At 56.2% G+C, this 27,255-nt stretch overlaps 1 protein-coding gene across 4 annotated transcripts; it reads right to left on the reverse strand.

Moving 5' to 3' along the window:
• Window positions 1-4,069: 4,069 nt before the first annotated feature.
• Window positions 4,070-26,629, reverse strand: PLPP7 (phospholipid phosphatase 7 (inactive)). 4 transcript variants are annotated; one of them, XM_038548997.1, is made up of 6 exons: window positions 26,435-26,629; window positions 25,886-26,088; window positions 18,908-21,345; window positions 9,011-9,093; window positions 6,375-6,483; window positions 4,070-5,344 (listed from the first exon to the last, which is right to left on the reverse strand). In XM_038548997.1, exons 3-6 carry the CDS (start codon window positions 19,356-19,358, stop codon window positions 4,980-4,982), a joined length of 1,008 nt encoding a protein of 335 aa, XP_038404925.1. In that variant the 5' UTR covers window positions 19,359-21,345; window positions 25,886-26,088; window positions 26,435-26,629; the 3' UTR covers window positions 4,070-4,979. The 4 variants fall into 4 exon arrangements, with proteins under 4 accessions (XP_038404925.1, XP_038404927.1, XP_038404926.1 ...); XM_038548999.1 differs by lacking the exons at window positions 25,886-26,088; window positions 26,435-26,629 and adding an exon at window positions 24,235-24,474; XM_038548998.1 differs by lacking the exons at window positions 25,886-26,088; window positions 26,435-26,629 and having other exon boundaries at window positions 18,908-22,415.
• Between the last annotated feature and the right edge of the window lie 626 nt (window positions 26,630-27,255).

Here is a 27,255-nt window from a genome sequence, read left to right on the forward strand (position 1 = left end):
CGCCTTCTCCAGCAGAGAGGCTCTGCCCAGACCCCACCCAACATACTATGGCCCTGGTGACCCCTTGGTCATAGCGACGTTAGGGACAAGCCACATGTTCTTACTGTTGGTGTCACCTGGACCTTTGCAGATCCTGCTCAGCAAATGAAATGACCTTTGCAGGTTTCCGTGGCCGTGATTCTTGCAAGTGGTCCTGGATTCCCAGGTGCAGTGAGGGGATGACTCTGGGTGGACAGGACGGAAAAGAAGGAAGTGGGAGGTGGGAGAGTGCTGGGTGAATTGGGGACCAGCGCCAACTTCCAGGAGGGGTCCAGCTGGCGGCGGTGGGCAGAGGACGGAAGGGTGGCGGAGGTGTCATCCTGACCGCTCTGGGGGCTTGATCCTGCCGTACCTGACCTCCAGCCTGGGGCAGCGGTGGGGGGGTCTGGCTGAGGCGGACTTCAGACTATAAGGCAGTCCCCCAGATTTGACTTTGTTTTTTAAAACAGTGGTACATCTGAAACGGATGTAACATTGTGCATCGACTATACTTCAATGAGTAATTTTTAAAAAGCCCGGGGATCCCTGGGTGGCTCAGCGGTTTCGCGCCTGCCTTTGGCCCAGGGCGCAATCCTGGAGTCCCGGGATCGAGTCCCGCGTCGGGCTCCCTGCATGGAGCCTGCTTCTCCCTTTGCCTGTGTCTCTGCCTCTCTCTCTCTATATATATATATCATAATAAATAAAAATAAATATTTAAAAAATTTTTATTATTTTTTTTAACTTTTATTTATTTATGATAGGCACACAGTAAGAGAGAGAGAGAGGCAGAGACACAGGCAGAGGGAGAAGCAGGCTCCATGCACCGGGAGCCCGACGCGGGACCCGATCCCGGATATCCAGGACCGCGCCCTGGGCCAAAGGCAGGCGCCAAACCGCTGCGCCACCCAGGGATCCCTAAAAAATTTTTAAAAATTAAAAGCCAACCCACCCTTTGCCTGCCACTTCACCCTGAGGTTGATGGGTGCCCTGCTCTTCTGTTTTCCAGAGGGCTTCCCGGCTCTCAGGCTGCTCAGGCCTGGGTTCCCATCTTGGCTCACTACCTCCCAGCTGAGTGGCTCTGGGGAGGTGACTTTCCCTCTCTGAGCCTCTGGCTTCTTGTCTGTAAAACAGGACTAAGTCCCTTCCCCTCTCCTCCCCGGAGTCAGTTGTGAATTGAAGGATCGGCTCCACAGAGTGCTGGTCTCTGAGAGGTTAGGATAGAAGGAGTGTCTGAGATCTGAGGGGTAAAGAAAAAGCAAATAACATCAATTCTGCACAGACTCAGAAAAATAGAAGAGGCCAGCATCACCCTGATGCCCCAAGCAGACACAGACAAATCAAGGAAACAGCACAACCCTCCCTTGTGGATACAGGGCAGAAACCCTTAACAAAACCTTTATCCAGTCCCATCTAGCAATATTTAGAAAGGGTGCTGTGTCTTGAGCCCTGGAGTTTATCCTCGGTTTGTGGCATTGGGTTACCGTGCAAAAACCAATTCTTATAATTCACCAATTCTTAGAATTCTCTTATTAAAAAAAAAAGAGAGAGAGAGAGAGAGGAGTTATGCGCTTTGGTCACAGAAGTACATTCACTATACCCGTGTGAGCATGTGCACACTCTCTCTGGTTCCATCACTGGGGCTCTGGAAGCTGCCCCCAGCCTCCCCTGCCTGCCCACACCACCCCATGGGCTCTCCAGGAGCAGTGGGGCGATGGTGGGTCCCCCTAACCCCTCTCCCCCTGCTCTGCTCTTGCGGACTCCCTCAGCGGGGTCCACCCAGGATGCCAGGGTGGCATCCCTGAGCAAAGACCTTCCACCAGGCTCCTATCAGGGGCACCCCTGAGTCACCCATGACCTCCCAGGGACCACTGTCACCCCTGACAGTGTAGTACAAGAGGGCTCTGAGGGTGCCAGCATTAGCCTGAGCCTGGGTGTCTAGCACCCAGTATCTCTGACACCCACAGGGTATGCCTCCCAGACAAGACTTCTTCCCAGGGGCCTTTGCTCTTGACCATTTGTTAGAGACTCGGGATTCCACATCCCTCCCTAAGCCCCAGGGGGGTTGCTGAGAGCCCTCCATTCCAGAAGCCCCTCCTCATCTTAAAGACCCAGAGACCACTCCCCACTCCTTGCAGAAGCAGAGCCCCTGGGGACATGTGTCCGTCCCTGCTGGGGATGTGGGCCTCAGGGGGCAGCAGCCCGTCTCCAGCCCACAGCTGGAGCAGGATCCCCGGTGAAGGACCGGTTTCCAGGGTGGGGCCGAGGTGGGGAGGGAAACACCCTCACCCCCTCTGCTCAGCATCTCATGAGCTCACCACCTAGGAACATCTGTGGAACGTGCCGCTTGTATTTTAAAGACTCTGGAAGCAGCCGATGTGCAATATTGGAAGTTGGGGGTTTTAATCGTAGCAGCCGGGCCGGTTCCGGGGCCCAGAGCCCCTTCAGGGAAAAGAGGAGGTGAAGGTGGGGGGCCCAGAGCCACTGAGGATGGAGGGGAGGGGGGCAGGCCGGGTGGGCAGGCCAAGGGCTACGGAGGTGGGGCTCTGGGTCCCGGGACCCCCCACACTGTCCATCCCCAGCGGCTGGGCCCCTCCACAGACTATCCCCGTGGGTCCCCGCGACCAGGCTGAGAGAGGAGGGTGGTTCCCCCCCAAGAGGACCCTAGGTGTTAGGGGTCCAATTGTGGCCCCCTCAAAGACATGTCGACGTCCCCACACCCGGTACCTACGGCTGTGACCTTCTTTGGAAATAGGGTCTCTGCAGATGTGATTAAGATGTGGGTTAAAATAAGTCACCCTGGCCGAGGTGGGATGTGATGAGGCGTAACCGCTGTCCTCACAGGCGGAGACGCGGGCAGGAGGAAGTCCTGCCACCATGGCAGGGCCAGGAAGGGCTCCCCTGCCTCACAGGCGGGCGGCCTTGAGGACCCCTTGACTTGGGGCTTCTCCCTCCGGGTCTGTGAGAGACGCATACGGCCGGGCTCGGGCTGCGCAGACCTGGGAACCGAACCTGGGGGCGGGCAGCCAGATCGGGTCGGGGGCGGGGCTGGGGGCTGCCTCCTGCAACCCCACTGTCCCCCTCCACCCTCCACACCCCCTCCCATCCCCCCACCCCGCCTCTAGTTCTCATCCCCACAATGGGCGGGGCAGTGGCTCACATACCGGATGCGGATGCCGGGGGTGCTAGGAGCTGTGGAGCTCCCACCCCAAGTGCTGGCTCGGGGAACCCTGAGCCTCTGCCCCAGCCTGAGGGGTCTCCCCCCACACACACACACTCTGGGAGAGGGAGCAGGCGGGGCTCCCTCTCCTCTGTATCCCCTCCCCCACCGATGCCCAGAACACACTTCCCTCCTTCCTGGCAGGCCCTCCATTCCCTCCATCCCCTCCGTCCCCTCCATCTTCATCCCCTCCATCTCCTCCATCTCCTCCATCCCCTCCATCCCCTCCATCTCCATCCCCTCCATCCCCTCCATCTCCTCCATCTCCATCTCCTCCATCCCCTCCACTACCATGCTCACTCCCCCTCCCTGGGACCCTGTCCCCGTGCCCCTGGCTGGGCTGAGCTTCCCAGGGGCCTCTCCTCATGGCTGTCCCCAGGCTTGCCTGCATTTTCCTAATGGCTATCCTCTGTGTCCCCTCCCCTGCCCAACCCCCAGAACACACTTCCCTCCTTCCTGGCAGGCCCTCCATTCCCTCCAGCTCTTCCATCTCCTCCATCCCCTCCCACCAAGCCAGGGAGTCCTGAGACTGGAGAGAGAGAAGGTCTGGAGTCCCCAGGGTAGGTCCCTGATGGCGTCACCGTGGGGGCCTCCTGAACTGTTCCCAATGCAGGCCCTGGGCAGAGTGGTCAGTGCAGAGCCCCGGGGGATTAAGGGGATCCCAGAAAGTGACCTCAGGGAGAATGGCCGACCAGCCTGGAAAAGTCTAGGAGCCCCTTGCCCCCTGATCACCCCGGCCCTTCTGGGACTGAAGAAATCCCACCCTTTTATGCCACCAGAGACCCTCCTGCCTGGAACTGTACATCACACGAGGAGAGAGCACGCAGGACAGGCTCTGCTGCACGTCATCTGTATTGTCACATGAAATGAGCATCCATAACGGGTACTTGGAAATGACCTATCAGGTCACACGGAGTCCGGCCCCTGGGGGCCAAAGCGGCACCGATGCCCATGGCCGTGGGCTCTCTGCAGACAGCACGACACCAGGCCTCCCCGGGAGCTGGGAGAGGCCCACCTGCACCTCAGGCCCTCCGGCTCCTGGGCAGCATCTCCCAAAACATGCTTGAGGAGACGGTGGATCTTTGGGGCTTAGTAGCTGTTCCTCAAGAAAAGGGGTCTGTGGTCAAATAAGTTGAGGAAACACAGAGTTCAACCAGGTTCGACCGGAAGCATTTCTACAGGACTTGCCAGAACCTTTATGACAACAACGGCGCGAACGTTCAGCATGGGGGCACAGTATGCGGCATTTCCCAAGCTTATTTGACCACAAAACCCTTTTCCTTCCCAAAGCGTCTTGCAGATTGGCATCCGGCAGTGTGCCCTTGGGGAAGTGCTGCCCTAAGCTATCGATGACCGTTAACGGCAGTGGCACCTGTGTTGGGCGGCAGGCCGGGGTGTTTGCCAGGCGTCGTGCTGCGGCGGGACAGCCAAGCTCTCAGCAGTCATGACAGCGAGGGGAGAGGACGGGATGGGGCCCCGCTCCTGCCACTGTGGTCCTCGCCTCCGGCTCCGCGGCGGAAGCAAAGCACGACTGTCCCACGGGCCCCCTGGCCTGCCCGGAGCGGACATCGGTCCAAGTGAAGGAGCGGGCGACACCGGCCCTCCCGCCCCTCTGGCCCTCCGGGGGGCCTCCGAGCAGGATGGGGAAGATGCGGCTGCCGGTTCGCGGCCATCCCCCGCGGGCCCCGCTGCTCCCGCCACCTGTCCGGGGCCACCCCGTGTCCTGGGGCCATGGGCGGGTGGCTCACCAGGCGGAGATGAGCATCTGGCAGGTGTTGGACGACATCCAGACCAGCTCCACCAGGCGGAACTGGAAGTAGCCGATAATGAAGCCCGAGATGACGTCCGTGATGTGGTGACGGCCGATCATGACGCGCGACAGGCCCACGCAGAAGGCCCAGAGCACCAGCAGGACACGCAGGGGTACCGCCAGCACCAGGTGGCTGAGGAAGAACTTGGACACCATGGCCGCGCGGCTGGCGTGGCCGGCGGGGAAGGCGTACACGTCCATGGTGAGGTAGTCCAGGACGCTGGGGCTCGTCTCGAATGGGCCGCGCCTCTTGATGAGCTTCTGCACCCCGGCCACCGTCATGATGTCTAGGAGCAGGGCTGCAGGCGAGAGGGGGAGGCCCGAGGGACGGTCAGTGTCCCCTCACGCCTCGGCACCCCCACCCCGTTCCAGACGAGACTCCTGGGCACGTTTCCACCGCAGGGCCTTTGTGTGTGCTGTTCCCTCTTCCCTGCGGTATCCACCTGGCTCGCGCCCCCGGGCCCGGGGGGAGCAGCCTGGCCTCCACCTGCTCACCGAAGCCTGCCACCTTCTGCCCCTCCCTGACCTATTCTTTCTGGCAGCGCTTCTCAGCCCCGACACATCACACGCTTTCTTAGCATTTCCCTGGTCCTTCTTCCCTGATGCCACACGTGGTCTGAGAGGGTCCGGACCAAATTTGTTCACAGTGCTCAGGAAAGCCGCTGCATGAGAGTGTGTCATCGTCACCGGCCCCTCCTGGGGGCCCCTGGGAGGGCCTTGGCCCTGACCCACTGCGACTGTTCTGGCTGGCAATGGTTCTCGAAGGACCTCACTGAAGTCCCTGCACTGTTGAGAGCGGCACCCGACCATCCCTGTCTTTTTTTATTTTTTAATTTATTTTTTAAGTAGGCTCCATGCCTAGTGTGGGGCTTGAACTCATGACTCTGAGATTAAGAGCTGAGCTGAGACCAAGAGTCGGATGCTTAACCAACTAAGCCGCCCGGACGTCCCTCCATCCCTGTTCCTTAAAAGTGAAATTCCTGTCACTTACCATGAACCATTTGTAAGTGTACAGTTCAGGGACACTCGTACATGCACAGGGCTGGGCAACCGTCACCTCTACCTGGCTCCAAACCATGCTGATCACCCCGAAAGGGAGTCCAGTGCCCAGGAAGCAACCGGTCCCTGTCCCCCTCTGCCCAGCCCCAGTTGCCACTCATCTGCTTCCCGTCTCTATGGATTTATCGGCTCTGGACATCTCACACACGGGGACTCATCCCGTGGCCTTTCGTGTGTGGCTTTCACCCCGCGGCAGGGTGCAGAGGCCCATCCCCAGGGTGTCAGTGCTTCCTTCCCAGGCCTGAATGATCCGCCCCTGTTTGGACGTACCATCGTTTGTGCACCTGTCCATCTGCCCGTGGACGTCTGGGCTGCTGGCCTCCTGGCTGGTACAGATGTTTGTGAACCAGTATTTGTCCAGTGCCCGTTTCCAGTTCTTCTTTTTTTTTTTTTTTAAGGATTTTATTTATTCATTCATGAGAGACACAGAGAGAGAGGCAGAGACACAGGCAGAGGGAGAAGCAGGCTCCTCGCAGAGAGTGCAATACGGGACTCGATCCTGGACCCTGGGATCACGCCCTGAGACGCTCCACCCCTGAGCCACCCGGGTGTCCCCCGTTTCTAGTTCTTGTGGGCGTGCACCTACGGGTGGAGTCGCTGCATCATATGGTGACTCCATTTGTCACTTTTGGAGGGACCGTCACTCTATTTTCCATGGCAGCTAAACCCCATTTTCCAGAGAAGGAGGAGACAAAGGCTTGGAGATGGGAGTGTTCATCCCTATGGCTCCTCCTTCCTGGAGGGGGACTTAGTCTCCCTCCTCCTTCAGGCCTTGGCTGCCTCCTCAAGGAGGCCTTCCCTGACCAGCGCGTTCCCCGCACACCATGTCATTCACCCAGCTGCAGCTAAGGAACCCTCTGGCTGATGCGACACAGCATTGGCTCCCCCCACCTCCCCGCACCCCTCCACTGAGGGGGGAGCCGGGCTCTCTCGTTCACTGGTTTATGCCCAGGGCCAGGCATGCAGTGGTAGCAGTCTCTACATGTTAGTGGAGTCACTGGCTTGGGGCAAATGGCCAGGGGGGTGAGCTCTTCTCCCATCTGGGAGCATGAGGGAGACCTGGGTCTTCACCATCCTGCCTCCCCACCTGCCCACTCCGTGCTGTGCGGCCTTGGGAGGGGTGCTCTGTCTCTCTGTGCTGTCGATGAAGCCACCATGCCAAGGATCCAGCTTCACTCAGCTGATCACAGCGGCAACCAGATAGCCAAGGTGGTGGGGGTGGGGGGCAGGACCTCCGAGAAAACCCTCCCCACCCTTAGAGAGGCCCATGGAAACCCTGATGAGATCACAGCACCCAAGCCCCACTTCCGGTGACAGTGAAGAGGAAACCAGGCATCGTGGCATGGGGGCAAACCCCATGAGTGTCCAGAGACCTGGGTTTGAGTCTCAGCCCGGGAGCCTCCTGGCTGTGTGACCTTGGACAAGCCACTCACCTTTCCCCACCAGGACGAGGAGATCACGGACAACCACCTCCTGCAGGGGGTCGGTGGCAGGTGACCAGCCATCCGGGGTTTGCCCGCAACACAGGGGTTTCCCAGGACACGAGACATTCGGGGCTAACACAGGGAGGCCCCAGCACGCCATGACGTCCCTGGCCCACCAGGAGGGTGGAGGAGGGGGGAGGATTGCCACTATTTGATAATTCACTGCAGCCTGACGCTGGGAGCTTTCCTGGAAACGGCGGCAGATATCTAAATTGTTGGCCTGCAACTGCTCTCACTCAGACACGGAGAAAAATCTACCCGACTTTTGAAAAAAAAAAATGAGGCAGTAGGTATTCACTGTAGAAAGTTTACAAATTAGAAAACAAAAAGTAAGATTTTTAAATCACCTATAACCCTGCCACCCAGAGGTTGCCACCATTCCGGGCCCTTATCCATCTATAGAGCAGAGATTTGATAACATCTCTAAGATGCTCTACACACTGTTCTGTAACCTGCTTTTCTTTAAAAAAATTTTTTAAGATTGTATTTATTCATTTGAGACAGAGAGAGAGAGAGAGAGAGAGAGAGAGCATGAGCAGGAGGAGGGGCAAAGGGAGAAGCAGATTCCCTGACTAGCAGGGAGCCCCATGTGAGGCTCGATCCTAGGACCTGGAGACCATGAGCTAAACCATGGCAGACGCTTAACCATCTGAGCCACCCAGGTGCCCCTGTAACCTGCTTTTTGAAAGTCTGGCCACGTCCCATGTCCCCCTGACTCCCACGGCTGTGGCAGATGAAGCCTCATGACATATTTATTTAAAGGTCCCAGCACTGGATGTTCAGATTGTTCCCAAATTAACACTGCGTTCCCTGGTTAGTATGGAATTTCTTGGCCTTCCTTCCCCGCCCTCCACAGGGTTGCTGCCTGCTGTCTTGGTTTGAGATCTGAACCCCTGGCCTCTCCTGGGCCTTCCCCTCTCATCAGCCACCCGCTCCGGGACGTGCTTGGTCAGAAGCAGGAAGCAGTGGACGGAGAGGCTGCAGGCCTGAGGGAGGAAGAGCCTAAGGGAGGGAGGGAGCCTCATTCTACAGGCGCCCACCTCACATTTCCATGGAGACTCATTCCCGGGAGGTGGCCAGCTGGGGAGGTGTGTGACCAGCCAGCCCACTGACCCAGGTGGAGGCCAGGCCCGGGCCGGGAGCCAGCTGGAGCATGCGGGAGGTCACATCCCAGCAGGAGAGAGGGACCAGGGCCTAGAGGCCGCTGACCCCTGGAGTGGCTCTCAGCCTGATGTAGCAGCAGAGCCAGGAGGCCAGGCAGGAGGGGGCAGTTCTTGGGGTAGGCGTTCAACTCGTAGCTTCCAGGATCAGGATGGGGTCAATTAATCCCTACACTAATTAGGGATTCTCCCTTTTATGGGACCTTGACCTTGACCCACTGACCTGGAGCGGGGTTATCATAGGACATGGTGAGCTCAGTACCTGAGAGGTGTCCAGCACGGCCTGTGTGCGCTGGTCGATGGCATGGGCGCTGTTATTATCACTCAGTCCCAGCTGGCCTGACCCTGGAGGCATCAAGCAGGTGCATCAGTGAAGGGCTTTCCTTCTCTGAGGGCCCACCAGGGTCAAACTTACCTGGCACGGTTCAGAGACCTCCGTCATTCAAGGGAAGTCAGAGCATCCAGGGCCAGGGCTATCCCTGGTGCTGGGGGCCGGTGGCCAGCCACAGTCTAGGTGTCAGGTGGGCTGCCAGGGTCTAGGGGGTTCATGTGGACCAGGATCAGGTACTGAGATAGAGCCAAACATGACACTAGCCACTGGAAGACACAGTTATCTGTCCAACTTGTGACCAAGTTTCTCAGCCAAAACCCAGGGCTCATCAGCTTGGCAAGTTGTCGCTGGTTTGAAACCTGCCTTCCCTGACAAGTGTAAGTCCTGGCACAAGTGTCCATGGAGGAAGGCAGGAAGGAGGGAGCAGCGCTGGCACCTCTAGGCTGCCCAGGGGGTGCCCTGGGCTCAGGGCCCCACTCAGATTCGGTAGCTAAAGGCAAGAGGGGCCCCAGTCTCTCCACAGGCCCCAGCTCTCCTCATGGGTGGTCAGGGTCCACAGGCCAAGAACTGAGCTAGGTGTTTGTTGCAGCAAAGTGTTTCCCCCCCGTGAAAGCATACACAAAGGCTCAGTATATGAAACAGATGACAGAGGTAGCCTCGTGGTGAGGCTGGAGGCCTCGGCTCTGGGACCCTCGCCTGCCCCCTATGGAGGCCTGGAGGTTGCCTGTGTCCCATGATTTAAAAACCCTGCATCTGGGCCTTTGGGAACCTGCTGCTATTTCTGGGTGCTTTGGTCTCTTGAGGCCATAATGAGGTAGAGACTACCCCTTTGCCCCATGCCCCTTGGAGACTGTGGGGCCAGCCTGGCTGTCCCCGACCCCTGTCCCACTGTCCCAGCCCATCCTATGTCTTGTTCCTTCATTCGTTTGACCTCCAGTTCTGGGGTAGGTCAGGCGGGGCGGGGCCTGGGGCCGGGTAACCGGGCTGGCAGAATGCCACCTGGCCGAGGAGGAGGTGGGCGGTGAGCACTTCTAGAGTTGCCGTGCAGGTGCCCTGGGCCGGCAGTGCCCCTTCTCTGCACCGCAGCCGTCTGGTGTTGGGGCTGCACGCTGAGGAGGCAGGGCGGCTCCCCAGCCAGCCGACAGCCTTCCCGGGGCCTCTCCTCTCCTCCAGCTCCACCGCCAGCCCTCCCTGTGACCGTGATTCTGACACCGTCAGCTCATAATCTAGGGCCCAGAAATAGAAGCAAGTGGCACCATCACTCAGGCCTCTGTGAGTTCGCTCACACGGTGCTGTCAAGTTCCCTGACCTACATTCCTCCTGGACTTGGAGGGCGGGCGGTGGGGGACCCTTGGGGAAGCTCTGCCTGGTGGGACACTTGGGGGATGAGGGGCAGGAGAGGAGCCGCAGCCTGGGGTCCCCGACAGCTAACCTGAGCTGAGCCGAGATACTCACCTCCGCCGGCCTCCACTCACCTCCCTGGCCTCCATGCACCTCTCCTGGCCTCTACTCACCTCCCCTGGCCTCCACTCACCTCCCTGGCCTCCATGCACCTCTCCTGGCCTCTACTCACCTCCCCCGGCCTCTACTCATCTCCCCCAGCCTCTACTCATCTCCCCCGGCCTCCGCTCACCTCCCTGGCCTCCATGCACCTCTCCTGGCTTCTACTTATCTGCCCCGGCCTCCACTCACCTCTCCCAGCCTCTGCTCACCTCCCCTGCCTTGGCTCACCTTCTTTGGCCTCCCCTCCCCTCTCCTGGCCTCCACTCACCTCCCCTGGCCTCCGATAACCTCCCCTGGCCTCAGCCAGGGCAATGGTGGTGCGTGCATCTGGGCTCCAGAACCAGAGGCCAGCTTCAATGTCAGCTGCTTGAGAGTTGCGTGACCTTGGCATGTCCACCTGTCCAAGCCTCCCTCCCCTCATTGACAAAATCCCGGAGGCTGCTCCAAGGGCTGCTTGCAGGAACGGCTTTATCAATGGCTCCTGGGACAGGATTTGGCTTCCCTCCCTCCCCTCATGCCTGTCCTGGTGGCCATCTCCACACTCAGACCCTCTGAGCAAGCTGGACTCTGAGACACCCCAAAAGCTGTTCCCAGGCCCTGCTGCCCTGGCAGCCTCCCAGCCTCAGAGCGGGATGAGCCCTTGCCTCAGTGCCTACTGTCCTCCCCTGACCCAGGGACCCTGGGGTCCTGTGCTATGCAAGGAGCCAGGGGGTTGTGGGGTTGCAGGGGCGAGGCAGGGACCAGAGCTCTCTTAGAAAAGAACAGCTAGGGCAGCCCGGATGGCTTAGCGCCGCCTTCGGCCCAGGGCGTAATCCTGCAGACCCGGGATCGAGTCTCACGTCAGGCTCCCTGCATGGAGCCTGCTTCTCCCTCTGCCTGTGTCTCTGCCTCTCTCTCTCTCTGTGTCTCTAATAAATAAATTAAATCTTTAAAAAAAAGAAAAGAAAAGAACAGCTCTCGTGGGGGATTTGGAATCGGCTGCTCCTGAGGTTTCTAGCCTGCCTGTGGCTAGCCGCTTGAGCGTGTACGTCTATGTGTGTGTGTGTCTCTGTGTGTGTGTGTGTGTCTGCCTGGAGGCAGAGGGATGGCTGGGGTGACCTCTCATGGCCCCTGGGGAGCACTGGCTGCTTTCCAGCATCGAGGAATCAGGCTGGGCAGGAGGCGGAAAGCAGGAGGCCTGGATTAAACAAGGAGCAGACCTGGGCCCCTTGTTGGCTGGTGGGGGGACAGGTCTGTGGGCCGTGACTCCCACTAGCTGAGGCCAGGAGGAGGGGCCCCAGTTCATCTGGCCTGGGGCTCAACCCAGGAACCGGGAGACCAGCCTGCAGTGCTGTGGGGGCAGCATAAATGGGCCTAAACTTTCCAAAGGGCGTTTGACCTAAGACTTAGAAGCCTTTACAACACCTCTCCCTTGACTTGGCTCTTCCGCTTGTAGGAATCTCTCCTCGGGAAATAATCAGGCATGTGCACCATGATTCACAGTCAAGGATGTCCACTGCAGCATTCTTCCTAACGCTGAAAACCGCATCAGCCCAGTGCCCTTGAGTAGGAGACGGATGGGACACATCGTGGCCAAGTCCAGACAACGGTGTGCTCTGAGGCCACTGCCAGTGATGAGGCGGATGTGTATTTATAGCCACCGAGGGAGCGTGGTGAGGTTTTTTGTTAAGTGGGAAAGGACGAGCACCAAACAGTATTTACAGTAGGATGCCATTCTTATAAAAGAAGATGTAAATGTGTTTATGCAGAGAAAAAAAATATCTGGAAGGCACCACACTGGTAATGGTGCTTTTCTCTAGGTGGGAAGATGAAGATGATTTTCATGGTCTTTGTGAATTCTGCATTTAAATTCCTTCTTACCATGAACAGGCATTACTTGGGCACATTTTTAAAAAGTTATTTTTACAGAGGGTGCCTGGGTGGTGCAGTCGGTTGAGTGTCCGACTCTTGGTTTCAGCTCAGGTCCTGATTTCAGGGTCCTGGGATCAAGTCCCTCATCAGACTCCACTGGGTATGGAGCCTGCTTGAGATTCTCTCTCTCTCTCTCTCTCACTCTCTCTCCCAGAGAGAGAGTCTCAAGCAGATTCCCTGCTAAGGCGGAGCCTGATGTGGGGCTCAATCCCAGGACCCTGAGGTCATTACTTGAGATGAAATCAAGAGTCTGATGCTTAACCAACTGAGCCACCCAGGCGCCCTTCAAATAAATAAATCTTTTAAAAAAAAAGTTATTTTTACAAAAGGACAAATATTGCATGACAGCACTTTTATGAGGTCCCTAGAATAGACAAACTCACAGAGACAGAAAGTAGTGGTTACCAAAGGGTGGGGGATGGATGAGGACATTCTGCCAAGTGAAGTAAGTGAATGAGGAGTTCTTTATTATTGGGGACAGAGTTTCAGTTTGGGAAGATGGAAAAGTTCTGGAGGTGGATGGGGGTGATGGTGGCACACAATGTGAATGCACTTAATGCCACTGAATTTTAATGCCACTGAATTTTGGCACTTAAATATGGTTAAAACGGTAAATTTTATGTTGTGTGTATTTCAGCACATGCACACAAAAGTTATTTTAAGAACCGTGCTGCATGGTTCCAGCAGGATGTGGTTCTCGGGAAGGCACACAGTGAAGAGAGGGTTGGGGTGGGGTGAGGGGAGCCCTGAGAGCAGGCTAGAAGCTTCCACTCTTTTAGCACTGGGACCTCTGCTCTGTTGGTGTGCATAGTGTGTGCACGCATGTGTGTGCATGTATGTGCACATGGCCAGCACCTCTCTGACTCGGGCAGCCCCTGATGGCAGCCAGAGCCATGCCCCCAGCCTTGGGCACAGGAGGGCAGCATGAGGGCCCTAGCCTGTCTCTATCTCCCCCGGCCTGAGCAATCCTGAGTGTGTTCTGAAACTTTGCAGGTTTCCATTTCTCAGCTGAAGGATCCAGATACTAAAGCTGGCTTTACCTATCTCTGAAGATGGTCGGGGCACAAGGAAATCAAACTTAAGGGCCTTGGAGTCTGAGAGCAACATCTATTCATTCAGCTGAGTGCCAGGCAGTGTAGACATGAGCCTGCCCAATTGTACATGGCCGCAAGGGCAGCTGTCAGGATGGTGCCTGGGCAGGGGGCAGCTGAAGAACCCCTAGGGGGACCAATGTCTCACTGAGTCCCACTGACACATGACAAGTGAAGCAAGGTAGAGGAAAGCTATTCTACCCTTGCAGAGCTGGCAGGGAAGGCCAGAGGCAGCCTAGGTATCCATCAATTAGGGACAGGCTCTGCAAGTGTCAGGGAGGGTCATTACCGAGCCATCCCTGAGAGCAGGACCCAGGGGGTGGTGAGGGAGAGCTGACACCACACATGACACAGAGGGTCTGCGCAGGGGGCTGGGTGGACATTGGGGTACTGTAAGGCTGAGGGGCCAGTTCTGGTTTCTGAACCTTCAAGCAAAGGGACGTGGGGCTGAGACCATGGTCCCTAAAGGCATGACGTTCACAGCCCAGCAGGTCCTTTGCTTCCTGTGAGGAGGCCAAGCTGGGCAAAACACCACAGGAAGTCATTCGAGAAACAGATGTTTTGTTAGCATGTGCACAGAACTAGGGTGTCACCCGGTCCAGAGGCCCATGCAGCGGATGTCATTCTCAGGGAGAGGGTTTAAGGGACACACTTGTTTTTTTCGTCATCTGTCCTTGTAATGTTTGAATTTTCCTTACTGCAAGAATGTATAGGTGTTCAACATCACTAATCATTAAGGAAATGCAACTCAAAACCACGAGATACCACTTTTCACACTCACTAGGATGGTTATTATCAAAACCCAGAAAAGAGCAGGTGTTGGCTAGGACACGGAGAAATCGAAACACCCGTGCATGGCTGGTGGGAACAGAAAATGGTGCAGTGGCTGCGGGCAACAGTATGGGGGTTCCTCAAAAATTAAACACAGAGTTACCATTTAATCCACCAGTTCCACTTCTGAGTATTTACCTCAAAGCACTGAAAGCAGGGACTTGAACAGATACCTGCACACCTGTGTTCACGGCAGGCCTATTTGCAATCGCCAAAAGGCAGAAGCAACCCAAGTGCCCACTGACGGATGGTGGATGAGCTGGGTGTGGTTTACCCACACCATGGAATATTATTCAGCCCTAAAGAGGAAGGAAATCCTGACACCTGCTACAACATGGAGGAACCCGGAGGATATTACACAAAGTGAAATAAGCCAGATGCAGAAGGACAAATATCTTATGATTCCACTTTTACCAGGTCCCTAGAGAAGTCAAGTTCATAGAGACTGGAAGTGGGATGGTGGGTGCCAGGGGCTAGGGGAGGGGAAAATAGGGAGTTAGTGTTTACTGGGGGCTGAGTCCCGGTTTGGGAGGAGGAAAAAGTTCTGGAGATGGGCGTGGTCATGGTTGCATAACGTCATGAAATGTGGACTTAAAAGTAGTCAAATGATACGTTTCACATCATGTATATTTTTTCCACAATAAAGAACGATAGATAGGGGCACCTGGGTGGCTCAGAAGGTCAAGAGTCTGCCTTTGGCTCAGGTCATGATCCTGGGGTCCTGGGATCGAGCCCCAGGTGGGGTTCCCTGCACAGTGGGGAGTCTGCTTCTCTTTCTCCTTTTGCCCCTCCTCCTGTTTGTGCTCTCTTTTCTCATATAAATGAAAAAAATTTTAAATGATATAGAAAAAGAAGAAGGTAAGTCTTCATATTCAGGAAAATCTCAATGAAGTGATCATGGCAATAAGACATGGAAGCCGCTGTCCACCGAGGACAGGCCCAAGAAGAAACCAGATGGGCCTGGGGCACCTGTCACATGGCTCCCTTTGGGATCATCGAGCTGAGTGCCGTGGCCGGAGGAGACAAGGGAGGAGACGAGGCATCTCACAGGTGTCTAGAGCCTGGAGGGGCCCTGGGACTGCTTTGATGACGGTGATGGCGAGGATGCTGATAACCACTGGTGCACAAGCACCGACTGGCATTAGTACCCGCCAAGCTTATGTGTATTCTTAGGTGAAGTAGCCCAGCCACCCATTTGACAGATGAGGAAAACAAAGCTCAGAGAGGCAAAGTTCTTTGCCCAAGTTCCCACAGCAGGGCTCGAATCTGCACCCATGTCTGGCCGATGCTGGAGACTAAGGTTTTGCCAGCTGCATCTAAGATCCTTTTGGGTTTTCTCTCCAGACTGGGCAGCCTGACCTGGGGGAGGGCACAGAGTAGGGGCACCACAGACAACTTCCTCCTGGCCCAGCAGCTGGAGCCCCCATTTCCCAAGGCCCCCCGGTTTTCACCTCTGAGGCCGTATAGGTGGGGCCTCCACTCCCAGCACATGGGCTGCCCTGGTGCTCAGGGTGGGCAGGCAGGAATGCACGGAGTCCCCTCCCCTTCTGGGCCCTGTGGTTCCCACAAGTGGCATCGGACACCTGCCGAGGATGTTCACTGGCCACCACAGTGTCGGGGGCTTTATCAGCTTCCCATAAGCCCCGGAGCCCCCTGGACAGACCAGGAAACAGGCTCAGGGATGGGACCTGGCTTGACCAAGTTCACAGAGACAGAAAGGGTCAGAGAAGGACGGAACAGAGCCCAGCCTGACTTGGAGCCTGTGCTCTAGGATTGAAAGCTGCCACCCCCAGCCCCCCAGAGGCTGAATGAGAGACAGAGCCTGCGCTCCGTGGATGGGCTGCTCTCCCAGGTGCAAATTGGCATCGGTGGCCCCCCTGGCAGGCTGGGCCAGAGCTGTGGGATGGGAACTCACCTTGGCTACTGGCTGGAGTTTCCTCCCATGGAACTCAAGGGTGTGGTCTGCATCCCCTCAAAGTGAGCTGCACCCGCAGGGCACTTGGCCTGCTTGGAACAGCTGCCCTAGAGAGGCTGCTTTGTGCCAGGCCCTCATTTCTGCGTGGTCTGGGTAACTAGATACAGGAGCAAAGGGGCTGGTGGATGGGAAATGTCCCCTTAGACCCTCTGCCCCATTCACTGCATATCTGATACTTCACCTCCTTGCCGTGTTCACACTTCTGGAATAGATTGGATGGTTCATCCAACCTCTAGACTACAGTGGTTGGGGAGGCAAGGGGTTTGTCATCTGGAGGGTGTGGCTTTGGTTCCTGGGCCGACCAGTGACCCCTCCGAGCCTCAGTGAACTCATCTGTAAAGTGGGTATGTTAATATTTATCTTATTAAGTCACTAAACATGTTTTTAAATTATGAAATACAGGATATTCGTGGCATAGTAGCTGGAACATGATAAAGCTCAATAAATTCCTATTCAAGAAGGGAGGCATCTCGAATCTTGGTCTTCTTCTTCTTTTTTTTTTTTTAAAGATTTTATTTATCTATTCATGAGAGATGCAGAGAGAGAGAGAGAGAGAGAGAGAGAGGCAGAGACATAGGCTGAGGGAGAAGCAGGCTTCATGCAGGGAGCCCGATGTGGGACCTGATGCCGGGACCCCAAGATCACGCCCTGGGCCAAAGGCAGGCACTAAACCGCGGAGCCACCCAGGGATCCCCGAATCTTGGTCTTCATCCTCTGAAGCAGACACTCTTGTGCCCACAGCCACTGGTTGCTAGAATGAGCCAGAAGCCTCATCTTAACAGGCTAGAGCTGCTTCCTATTCTCACTCCTGCCCCATCTCTGACTAGCTGCATGACTGTGGCCAAGCCACCTCCCCATGCCTCAGTTTCCTCCTCTGTACAAGGAGAAGAATAACTGCCTCTCCCTCCCAGGGCTGTGTGAGGATTAGGAGCGATAATGTGCTTTATGTAATGCTGGGCACACAGTAAACACCGAACACATTCCCAATACAGCTTTACCACCTCCGACATCACCCAGAGAAGGGGCGTGCGGACAGGGTCTAGGGAGCAGGCTCGAGGGTGCCTCCTCGCCCCTATCTTTGGATGTCAGACACCTTAACCCCCAACACAGCTTACTTGAACCACCGCTGTGACTGGGGCTGTGACAGCTCCAGGGAAAACTTGAATAACGAGTGTAGGGTTCTGCTCCTGGAAGCCCCTGGCCTGGTGCCTCAGCCACTCTACTCTGTCCCCCCACTCCCAAGCCCATGGCACTGTGCCTGGAAAGGGCACAAGCCTGGATGTCAGGCGAACCCAGTGCAAATCTCCAGCTCTGAAGCCTTGGCCAGGCTGCTTTATTTATAGGAACCTCAATTTCCTAATCTGTAAAGTGGGAGTGATAATTGCACCAGTCATGTGGGACTATTTGCGGAAAATATCAAGTAGTGTAAACAATGTAAAAATGAGAACAAGAAGACACTGAGGGTGCCCGAAGCATCTGTCTGATTCCTCCTCCCCAGGTCCCACCCAGAGTGTCCAGCCCCAGACCCTCTGAGACCCGAGCAGGGAGGTACAGGTTATCATTACCTTCCTCTAGGGCCACAGCTCTCAGTGGTCCAGCCTACATCCTCATCAGTGTTTGCTCAGCCTGGGACTTCCGCCCGCCTGTGCCCAATAGGGTAGCCACGCTGGGAGGGCCCAGGGGATCAATGTGGGCCCAGCATGGAGGGTGGAAGCTAGGGTTCCCCACAGCACCTTGAGGATCTGGAGGTGCCTGGAAGTGGGCAGGATGGGGCCGGTGTCACCTTGTGAGTGGCCCCACCTCGTGAGTGGACCCACCTTGTGGGTCCCATGTGGCATCTGGCACAGGGCAGTATGAAACTGAAAGGTGCTGGTGTCAGAGACTGTGGTAAAACAAACCAAGGACCAGCTCACCTGGCCCGCTCCTCCAGCGACTCATCTAGGGAAGCAGCACAAGTGGCCACAAGTGGGCGGAGCCAAAGACTGGACCTCCTACTCCCCTAGGCCTGGACAGCTTGCAGGGTCTCTGATCCAAGCAGAAGGGGCATGGGGGCAGCTCACAACAGCTGTCTGCAAGCAGCCTAGGACCTCAAACACCCCAGCCTGTAGGGTAGAAGCTGCCCTGCTCTAGGACACTTACCAGGATGCCCACCCCAGGCCCCCCACCAGACTCCTGACGGCCTCCCTCGAGGCCACAGCCTCTACTACTCCCTCCCTTCCACTCATGTCTGGGACAGCAGTGCACTCTGTGGTGAGCTGGGCCTCTCCTCGGAGGTTCCCACAGGGCTTCCACATTCTCGAGGCCCCCACTTTGGAGGGGGCCCCTGGCTGCACCTCCCAGGTTCTCTCATTACCAAGCTGGAGGCTCGCCTGTTTCTGGGGCACCTTTCCTGCCTAACCTCATTACGTCATTCCAGTTGGTTTCTGATGGCCCCACTCATCCTGGCCAGGATGGGGTGGAGCAGGCTCCCTCCCGGGGAGCCCGACAGGGTGGGTGGCGGACGGCGGGCACACTCACCCAGGAGCAGGTTCATGAGCACCTCCTGGCCAGCCAGCGTGCTGCTCTTCACCAGGCAGAGGATGGTACCCCCGATCCAGGGGATGCCGTGGCCCGTGATGCCAATGAGCTTGACCATGGAGCGGGCGCTGGCCCAGGACGCGGCGCGGCCGGCACACACCCCCAGCCGCTTGGACATGCAGATGTCAATGGCCAGCAGGGAGTTGAAGGCGATGCCCTTGAAGGAGGGGTTCAGCTGCATGCAGTCCTCCTCAGGCAGCTGCTGTGACTGGCGCCGCTCGCGGGCCCCCTCACCAGGGGGCGGGGGCTGTGTTGAGGGGCCCGGGGCCTTCCTGCCCGAGCTGCGGGGCTCCGGGGCCCCCTTGGGGGGCTGGTTCAGGGACAGGAACTCTGCCCGGTTGAGGACATTGTTGCGGTCCCGGGCCCGGGAGCGGCTCTGGGAGGCTGGCATGGTGACGCTCACACGGCGAGGGCCGGGGCCAGCCCGGCTGCACGGCCTCGTCCCCGAAGACGGGAGCTGCCCCGAGAGCCGCCACCACTCCCTGCCTCCTTGCCTCCCTGCCTTCTCCGCAGCAGCTGTTAAATATAGAGTAGAGGGTTGCACATGGCTGTTTACCTCTGGCGGCCACCCGGCTCGAGGGGACGTCAGTGCCCGCTGGGCAGCCAATCGAGCCCACCGATGCAGGCCGGCGCCAATGGAGCCACTGGGGAGGCAGGCCCGTCCACAGCTGCGGCCTGGCTGCCTCGGGCCTGGGCTATTTAAATCTTCCAATGGCTCACTCCGGGGGACCAGGGGACTCTGGGAAATGTAGTCCTCCTGCTGCTCTGGCCTCAGCTGGGCCCCAGGCCAGAGGCCCAGATGTGTGCCCCGGACTAACCCCTGCTTTTCCAGGCTCCCCCTGAGCAGTGCAGACCCCCGTGAGCCAGGCCTGCCTGTCCCCCACCCCGGCCTGGGCACCTGGACCTGGTCCCGTGGACGGGACAGCAGAGCCGGGTCAGAGGCCTGTTTGGGCACCAGACTGAGTCAAAGACGTCACTGCCAGCATCATCTTGGGTCCGCTGGGGCCAGGCCCAGCCCCTCCCCTCTGTGACAGCATTTCATTAAGCTGGCAGGCTGAGGTTTTATTTTTATTTTTTAATCAGTCTTGAATTTGGCTTGCATGCATCAGAGTCCAATCAAATGGCAATCTGCAAGATCTGATTTCTGTTAGAGGGAGGGCTAATTGATCGGTTGGTAATGGATCTGCCCCTTGGAGGCTGCCTCCGCTACTCAGAGTTCTGCGAAGGACAGGGACACTCCAGCAGACACTCCGGGAAACCCAATAGTTGTCAAACAGCCAGCACCACGTGAGGGGCCAGGCACGTGCAGAGAATGTCCATCCCTGACCCCGGAAAGCCCGGTTCAGTGGGGATTAAACAAACAACATGTATATGATTACAGGTATAGAGATGTGGGGTAGGATTACAGAACCACGGCCCTGGGTTTGAATAGGGAATCGTGCGGGGCTTCCCCAGGAAGGAACAACAGGTGGGAGGCCCAGGTAGGGGACAGCCTACCTCACATGGCGTCTGGGGGGCCTGTGTGGCTGGTGCATAGTGCAAAAGGGCAAGAGAGGCTGAGAGCCCAAAGAGGGCAGACCAAAGGGCCTAATCGAGGATTTGGGGTTTGAGTCAGGCTTCTCTGTCCCCACCTGGGTGCCTGGAGGAAATCCAAGTCTCCATAGCTCTTTTAGGGCTGACTGGGCCTGGACTCAAGGGAAAGCCATTAGTAGAGGGTGACCAGAAGAGTCATGAGTGAATGCCCTGGTCTCACAATTCAGGGGAGCCAAGGACTGTCAGCCCAGCTGGGATTGAGGCAGGAGGCTGTGACTTTCCCTCTAAATGTGAAACCCCCGGCCCACTCCAGAGACTGCCCAAGGGCAGTAAGCTTCCTGGGGTGGGGTGAGCCCTCTCCGGTTACAGGGCACCAGCTTGGGCTCCAGAATCTGACAGATGGGGGGATGATGTTGGCTTTGCCATCAACTGGCTATGGGATCTTGAACAAGTCACTTGGCCTGTCTGCGCCTTGGTTTTTCCACCTGTAACATGGGAATAATAGTGTCTACCTTTCAAAAGCTATTGTGAGGTCAAGGAGATGATGTTTGTTCAATGCTGAGCAGGGTCCCTGCCACATAGTTAGCCTCCAACTCCATGGGTTAAGAACTCATCCTGTTTAACAAAAAAGGCACAGTCCTCTCTCCCCTGTAGGTGCCCCCTTCAGAAGGACCCACCACCAAAGTCTGGCCCCTATGCCATACGTTGGTGTGAAGCCAGACTCCAGGAGCCCCCAGTCCAGGGTTCCTTCCAGACTTCCTGGCATTCCTCTTCCAGAGTATTCCATTCAGACCACACGGCTACAGAGGATGTCCTAGCCTCTTGGGTAGCAGCGATCCTGGCTCCTGGGCAGATGCACGTGGAGATATGTTCAGAATGCATGGATAGTGGCAGTATCAGGAGCTATGTGCTCTAACCTATTCACACCCTATAACCAACCTTCCTGTGAAGATGTGGTACCACTTCTATTTGACAAATGAGGAAGCTGGGATTCAGAGGTGGAGAAGGCCTCCACCAAGAAGCCTAAAAGAGTGGAGGTTCAACTCCCACACAGTCCCTGGGGAGGAACGCAAGGACTTCCAGACAAAGATCCCCCAGACAGCAAGGACCTGGGTGTGCTCACTCAGTTCTCCACCAAGGCATTCATCTCATTCCCCCTCGGTGGGGCCGCTGACCTGGGCTAACCCCAGGAGGGGAAGAGGAGCCCATCCCAGATTGGGGCTATTAATACCCAGAGGTCTGTGTCAGCATCTCAGTCTGGTCAGAGCTGCCAGCAGATTCTGAGGGCCACAGTGGGCTCTATGCTGAGAAGGCCCATGAAGTCCAATTGTGCTCTACCCTGGGGGTGGTTAGGAGTGGGCTCTGGAGTGAGACAGCCCCAGACCCTGACTCAGCCACCTCCAGCTTAGTGACCACAAGGAAGTCCTGTGAGCCCTCCTGGCCTCTGTTCCCCACTCTGGGGGGCTGGTGGAAGGATGGTGTGAGGGGCTCACTCAGCCTGAGAACTGTTTCTCCCTCTGTAAGGTGGGGTGACCCTGCTCACATTGCCAGACGGCTGAGAAGCAGGCTCTACCCCTTTATGAGGCCCTACCATAGGCCACACAGTCCCATGTCTCAAGAATTCTCAGAATTCATTCATTCATTGAATCGATGTTTTCATTGATCTCTTCCTGAAGTCTAGTTGCAGAGATAGGATACACACCCCTGAAATAACTAGCCAGTTTATAAAAGTTTACTTCCACCAATTCCCTTATTTTTTTTCCTTATTGTCAAGATATCACATGCTTACTGCAATAAATTCAATAAGTACAGATGTTATAGGTATAATTCTACTGTCAGGAGACCACCACTGTTAACATGAGGGTGGTCAGGTTATAAAGGAATTCTCACTTGTCTCACTTCCAATTATTGAAATATTTTACAAAACTAAGTATTGCTTTAATAATCAGAAAATTATATATTTTAAAGATTTTATTTATTAATGAGAGACAGAGAGAGAGAGAGAGAGAGAGAGGCAGGGATGCAGGCAGAGGGAGAAGCAGGCTCCTCGCAGGGAGCCCGATGCAGAACTCAATCCTAGGACCTGGGATCATGCCCTGAGCCGAAGGCAGATGCTCAACCTCTGAGCCACCCAGGCATCCCAGAAAGAATATATATTAAACAAACTGTATCTATCTATATATCATATATGCACAAATATACATTTAAAATATGGTTGTTTTGGGGCACCTGGGTGGCTCAGTTTTTTGGGCATCTGCCTTTGGCTAGGGTCATGATCCTGCAGTCCTGGGATCAAGCCCTGCATGGGGCTCCTTGCTCTGTGGGGAGTCTGCTTCTCTCTCTCCCTCTGCTTGTGTTCTCTCTCTCTCTCTCAAATAAATAAATAAAATCTTTAATATCTTTAAAAAAATCTTTAAAAAATAAAATAAATAAAACTCATTAAAAAATAAAATATGGCTGTATTATATGGCCTTACCCTTTTCACTTAATATAAACCTGGCCATGTTTCCATGATAACTTGCCATTTTTCTTTCTTTCTTTTTTTTTTTAACTTGCCATTTTTCAATGGCTGCTTGGCATGTTGTCGTGTGGATGGACCATACTTTATGTAAGCAACCCCTTATTATTATACATGTAGATTGTTTCCATTTTATGATGATTCAAAACTATTCTGGCCTGGCCATCCTTATGCACACACCTCTGTACACCAAAGTAGAATATAAACAAGTGATTAAAGTGGCAAGTGCCATGTAACAGCATGTGCTCAGATGCATCCCCAAAGATCTGATGGGTCAACCTGGTCACCTACTGCAGTACCCAGACCTGGAAAAGCATGGATTATGGACACTTGCAGCCAACAGGGCAAGTCCACATCTACCCTTTTCCCATGTTAGAGATGATGAAGAGCAGCCTAGGGTGGTGACATGACCTGTGAGGCCACAGAGCTGGTCAAGGCCAGAGATGGGATGTGGGCTGGCTCATCCTTGTAACTCTGAGCCCTCCAGGCTGTCTTTCTGGCCACATGTCCCACAGCTTGGCACTCACTAATTCACTCACCTATTCGTAGAACAGTTCTCGAGGACTGCTATGCACCAGGCATCCCTCATGCAAGGACCAGTGGGAAATGCAAAGGTGACTCAGAGGTGGCCCCATGTCTGCAGACCACCTGGCCTCACCTGAGCCATTGCCCTACCTGGACTGTGGTCCACACAATCCAGGACTTCCTGGTCTAGCCCTGTCAGTTGCTGAGAGAGGGGCCTGGAGGAGGGTGAAGCCCCTTGCTAGGGCCCACAGCTGGTAAGAAGCAGAGCAGGATTCAGACTCGGTCTCAGCCTAAAGCCCTTGGCCCTAACCACTTGGATACACTGCCTTTCTCTCCCTTGAGAGGAGAGGTTTTCTGGAAGCTTTGTGAGGCCTAGAGCAGGTTGTATGTAGCAGAGATTTGTTATCTGTTTAGGAGATATTTACTACTATTTACTACTACCACTAAGCGTGTGTATCATTAACTTCTACTCTGCACCTACTGGGAACTAAATGTGTGTCCCTGAACTGTCACAGCAATCTGACGGGCTTTTAGTCTTCATCACACAAATGGGAAGATCCAAGCTCAGAGGGGAAGGGGTTCTATCTGGGTCATCGAGGGAGCCACAGAGGTCCCCCAGGATTCAAACATCACCCCAGTACCCCTAACCCGCCTCTCTTCTTTTCCCTTTGTAACATCTCATAACACTTACTCTCTGTATTTATGACTTGTGTCCTCCAGCAGTGTCAGCCCACGGGGCAGGGACTATCGTCTACCTGTTCCCCAATGGGCCCAGGGGACGCAGCCAGTGCCTGGCACATAATAGGTGGTCAATAAATGTCAGATAAATGACTCTGTTTCTGGAGCCTGGGGTCCAAGCTACTACAAAGAGACAGAAGGCCAAAGGAGGCCGGTTATTTGGGGTGATGACCCCCGAGTGGAAGGGGAAGGGAGTGGCGGGGGTGGGGCGGCCCTCGAGAGGCGCAGAGGGAGACGCGCAGCTGGAGGGAAGCGGGGCGAGGGAGGGGCAGCGGCGGCGCCCGCCCGGAGGGGGAGGGAGCCCCGCGCACCGCGTTTCTCCCCGCCGCCTCCCCGCCGCCTCCCCACCCGGGCGCTCCCGCCCAGATCACTTTCGCAGTTCGCATTTCCAAGGCCGCTCCCGGGTTATTTCGGTCGGGAAACCTGATCCTTCGCGGGGTTTATTTTAGCACCTTGGAGAACTCCCAGTGCCGCACCGATCCCGGCCGCACCCACCCAGCCCGCGGACGCCGCCTCCCGCCGCCTCGGGGCCGCGGGGCAGGAGGCGCGGGGCGGGGGCGGGGGCGGGGGGCGCGGGGGCAGGGGGCGGGCGGGGCGGCGCAGCACGCGGGACCCCCACTCCCGCCCAAGCCGAAGCCAAGGGGGCCGAGGGCGCGAGGGCGCGAGGGCGCGGCACCAGGCGCGGGCCCGGGGTCTGTGCGCGCTCTGGCCACTGCCTGACCTTGGGGCGCCACCGAGCCTCTGCTCCCCCGCTGGGCGACGGCTGTGTGGGAGGGCAGGACGCTTGACGCCCAGATCTGGGGCTCCGAAGGCTTCGCTGAGGAAGCCGGACCAGAGGGGCCGGGAGAGTCCAGAGGGCACCCCATCTTTGGAGCCAGGCTGGGAGAAGCAGCCCCTCACTACCCTTAGGTGACCCCCGCGTGGCCAGTGGAATCTCCATCCCGCAGCTCACCACGTCCCGCCCACCCCAGCCCGGAAATAACACCCAACAGGCCTGCATGCACACACACGCACACTCTCACAGACACTCACGTTCAAAAACACGCTCAGCTATGCTCACCATCACACACCCATCCACAGACACAGGCTCATATATACCCTCACAGAGGGACACACACACCATCCTGCACACTCATACACCCACAGCTCATACAGACATACCCTCACACAAGGCACACACACTGTCATACATGATAGCACACTTGCTCATTTACACCCACACCACTTATGTTCATCACACACACACTCATGGGCACATATAACACCCGGGGACACACACACACACACACACACACACAAACTGTGACATATACCCTCCCACAAAGAGATGCACAAACCCGTGCTGTCACATACACCCACACCATCACACACTCACACCCTCAATCACACACCCTAACCTCCTCTACTATGCTTACTACACACGACATCACACCCCTCACACTGCTGGAAGTGTTACCTTCACCCTATCCTTCCCCAAGCTCAACACTGGACACACACAAATCAAAACAATTTACTCTATATATCTGATTTACAGCAATCAATACTTATTAGTAACCATTTCAAGAATGAATCTGTACTTATATGTTATTCATATTAATTCATACCTCCATTCATTATTCCTGGATTTGCCCTGACGTCTCTGTGGCCCATGGGACGTGAGTGCCGTGGGGACCATGCCTGCAGTCTGTCCTGGCCCAGGCTGGGTCCCCAGTGTCCTCTGAGCGCCCAGCCGAGCACAAATGTCCGGTCAGTACTGGGGAAGAAGGCACGTGCGGATGATGGAAGGGCCATCTGAGAAGTCACAACCCTAGAAGAAAAGTGGTTCTGAATGTCTGGCCGGAAAGGCACTTTGTCTCCAGATGGGCAGCCACGCAGGGCAGTTGGTCTTGCGCCTCCCAGACATTTCTCATATCATATCACTGCCTCTTAATGGGGGATGATCTAGGATCCAATATGGGGACCCTCTCTGACAGCCAGTTCCTGCTCACTGGGCCAGGCCTGAGCCCACTCCTCACAGAGGTGGGGTGCATCAGTGATGTCAGGTGGGCCAGCAGCCGGATCCACCTCCTGGCTCCCAGTGCCCTGCCTCCAGCCATCTGTCTGGCCTTCCACCCCTGCTCACTGTTTCCCCGGGTGGACATTCCAAGCCTTACCACTGGCTTCCAGTCTGGTCCCAAACAGTTAAGGAGAGAACCCTGTTTCCCAGGGCAACAGAATTCCAGCATTAACATTTCCATCTGCAGAACAAGGGCTTTTCCTTCCTGGGAAATGCCTTTCTAGTCCCATGATGACCACACCCTTGGAGGCCAAGAGCTCTTGAAGGACTGGCTTTGGCCTTGAGACACAGGTTGGCCAATGAGGGAGAAGGAGCCTTGAGACTATGGCCATAAAAGCCCCCCACCCCCACCCCCAACTACAGGGACACCAGTGAGCGCCTGCTACCTTGAATCACTAGCCTCTGGGTCTTAGCGCCAGGCTGCTGAGTGCAGTCCATACCACCATCTGCCACCCGCCCCCCCGCCCCGCCCCGTGTCTCAGCTACAGGAGGGCATGGTGTGTTCACTGTGGAGAGCCATGAAGAGGATATGTGTGATGGCTTACTGTGATGCTCATGAGGAGAAAGCTGCATCTTCCGGGTCTTTCCGCAGACCTTGGGGAAATCTTGGCTTATTTGGGTTGCACATGAAAACCTAGCTGGGCAGAGCGATGTAGTTTTGATCTCTGATTTATTATATGGCTGGTTTTCCATGGCCTCTCTGGGCCAACGTGCCCAGATTTGATGGACCATACTTTGGGTCCCCAGGTTGGCATTTGGGGAGTTCACCATCTCCGGGCCGGCACTGGGGCTGTGCACCCAGTCCTTCTCTCCTATCCACTGGAGACTTTACGGAGGATTCTAGGGAGACCAAGGTCTTGGGGAGGGGATAAGGTCAGCGGGGGTGGGGGTGGGCAATGCGAGTGTCCCTATGGTGTT

Source organism: Canis lupus, chromosome 9 (assembly GCF_011100685.1).
Source record: "Canis lupus familiaris isolate Mischka breed German Shepherd chromosome 9, alternate assembly UU_Cfam_GSD_1.0, whole genome shotgun sequence".
NCBI lineage: Eukaryota > Metazoa > Chordata > Mammalia > Carnivora > Canidae > Canis > Canis lupus.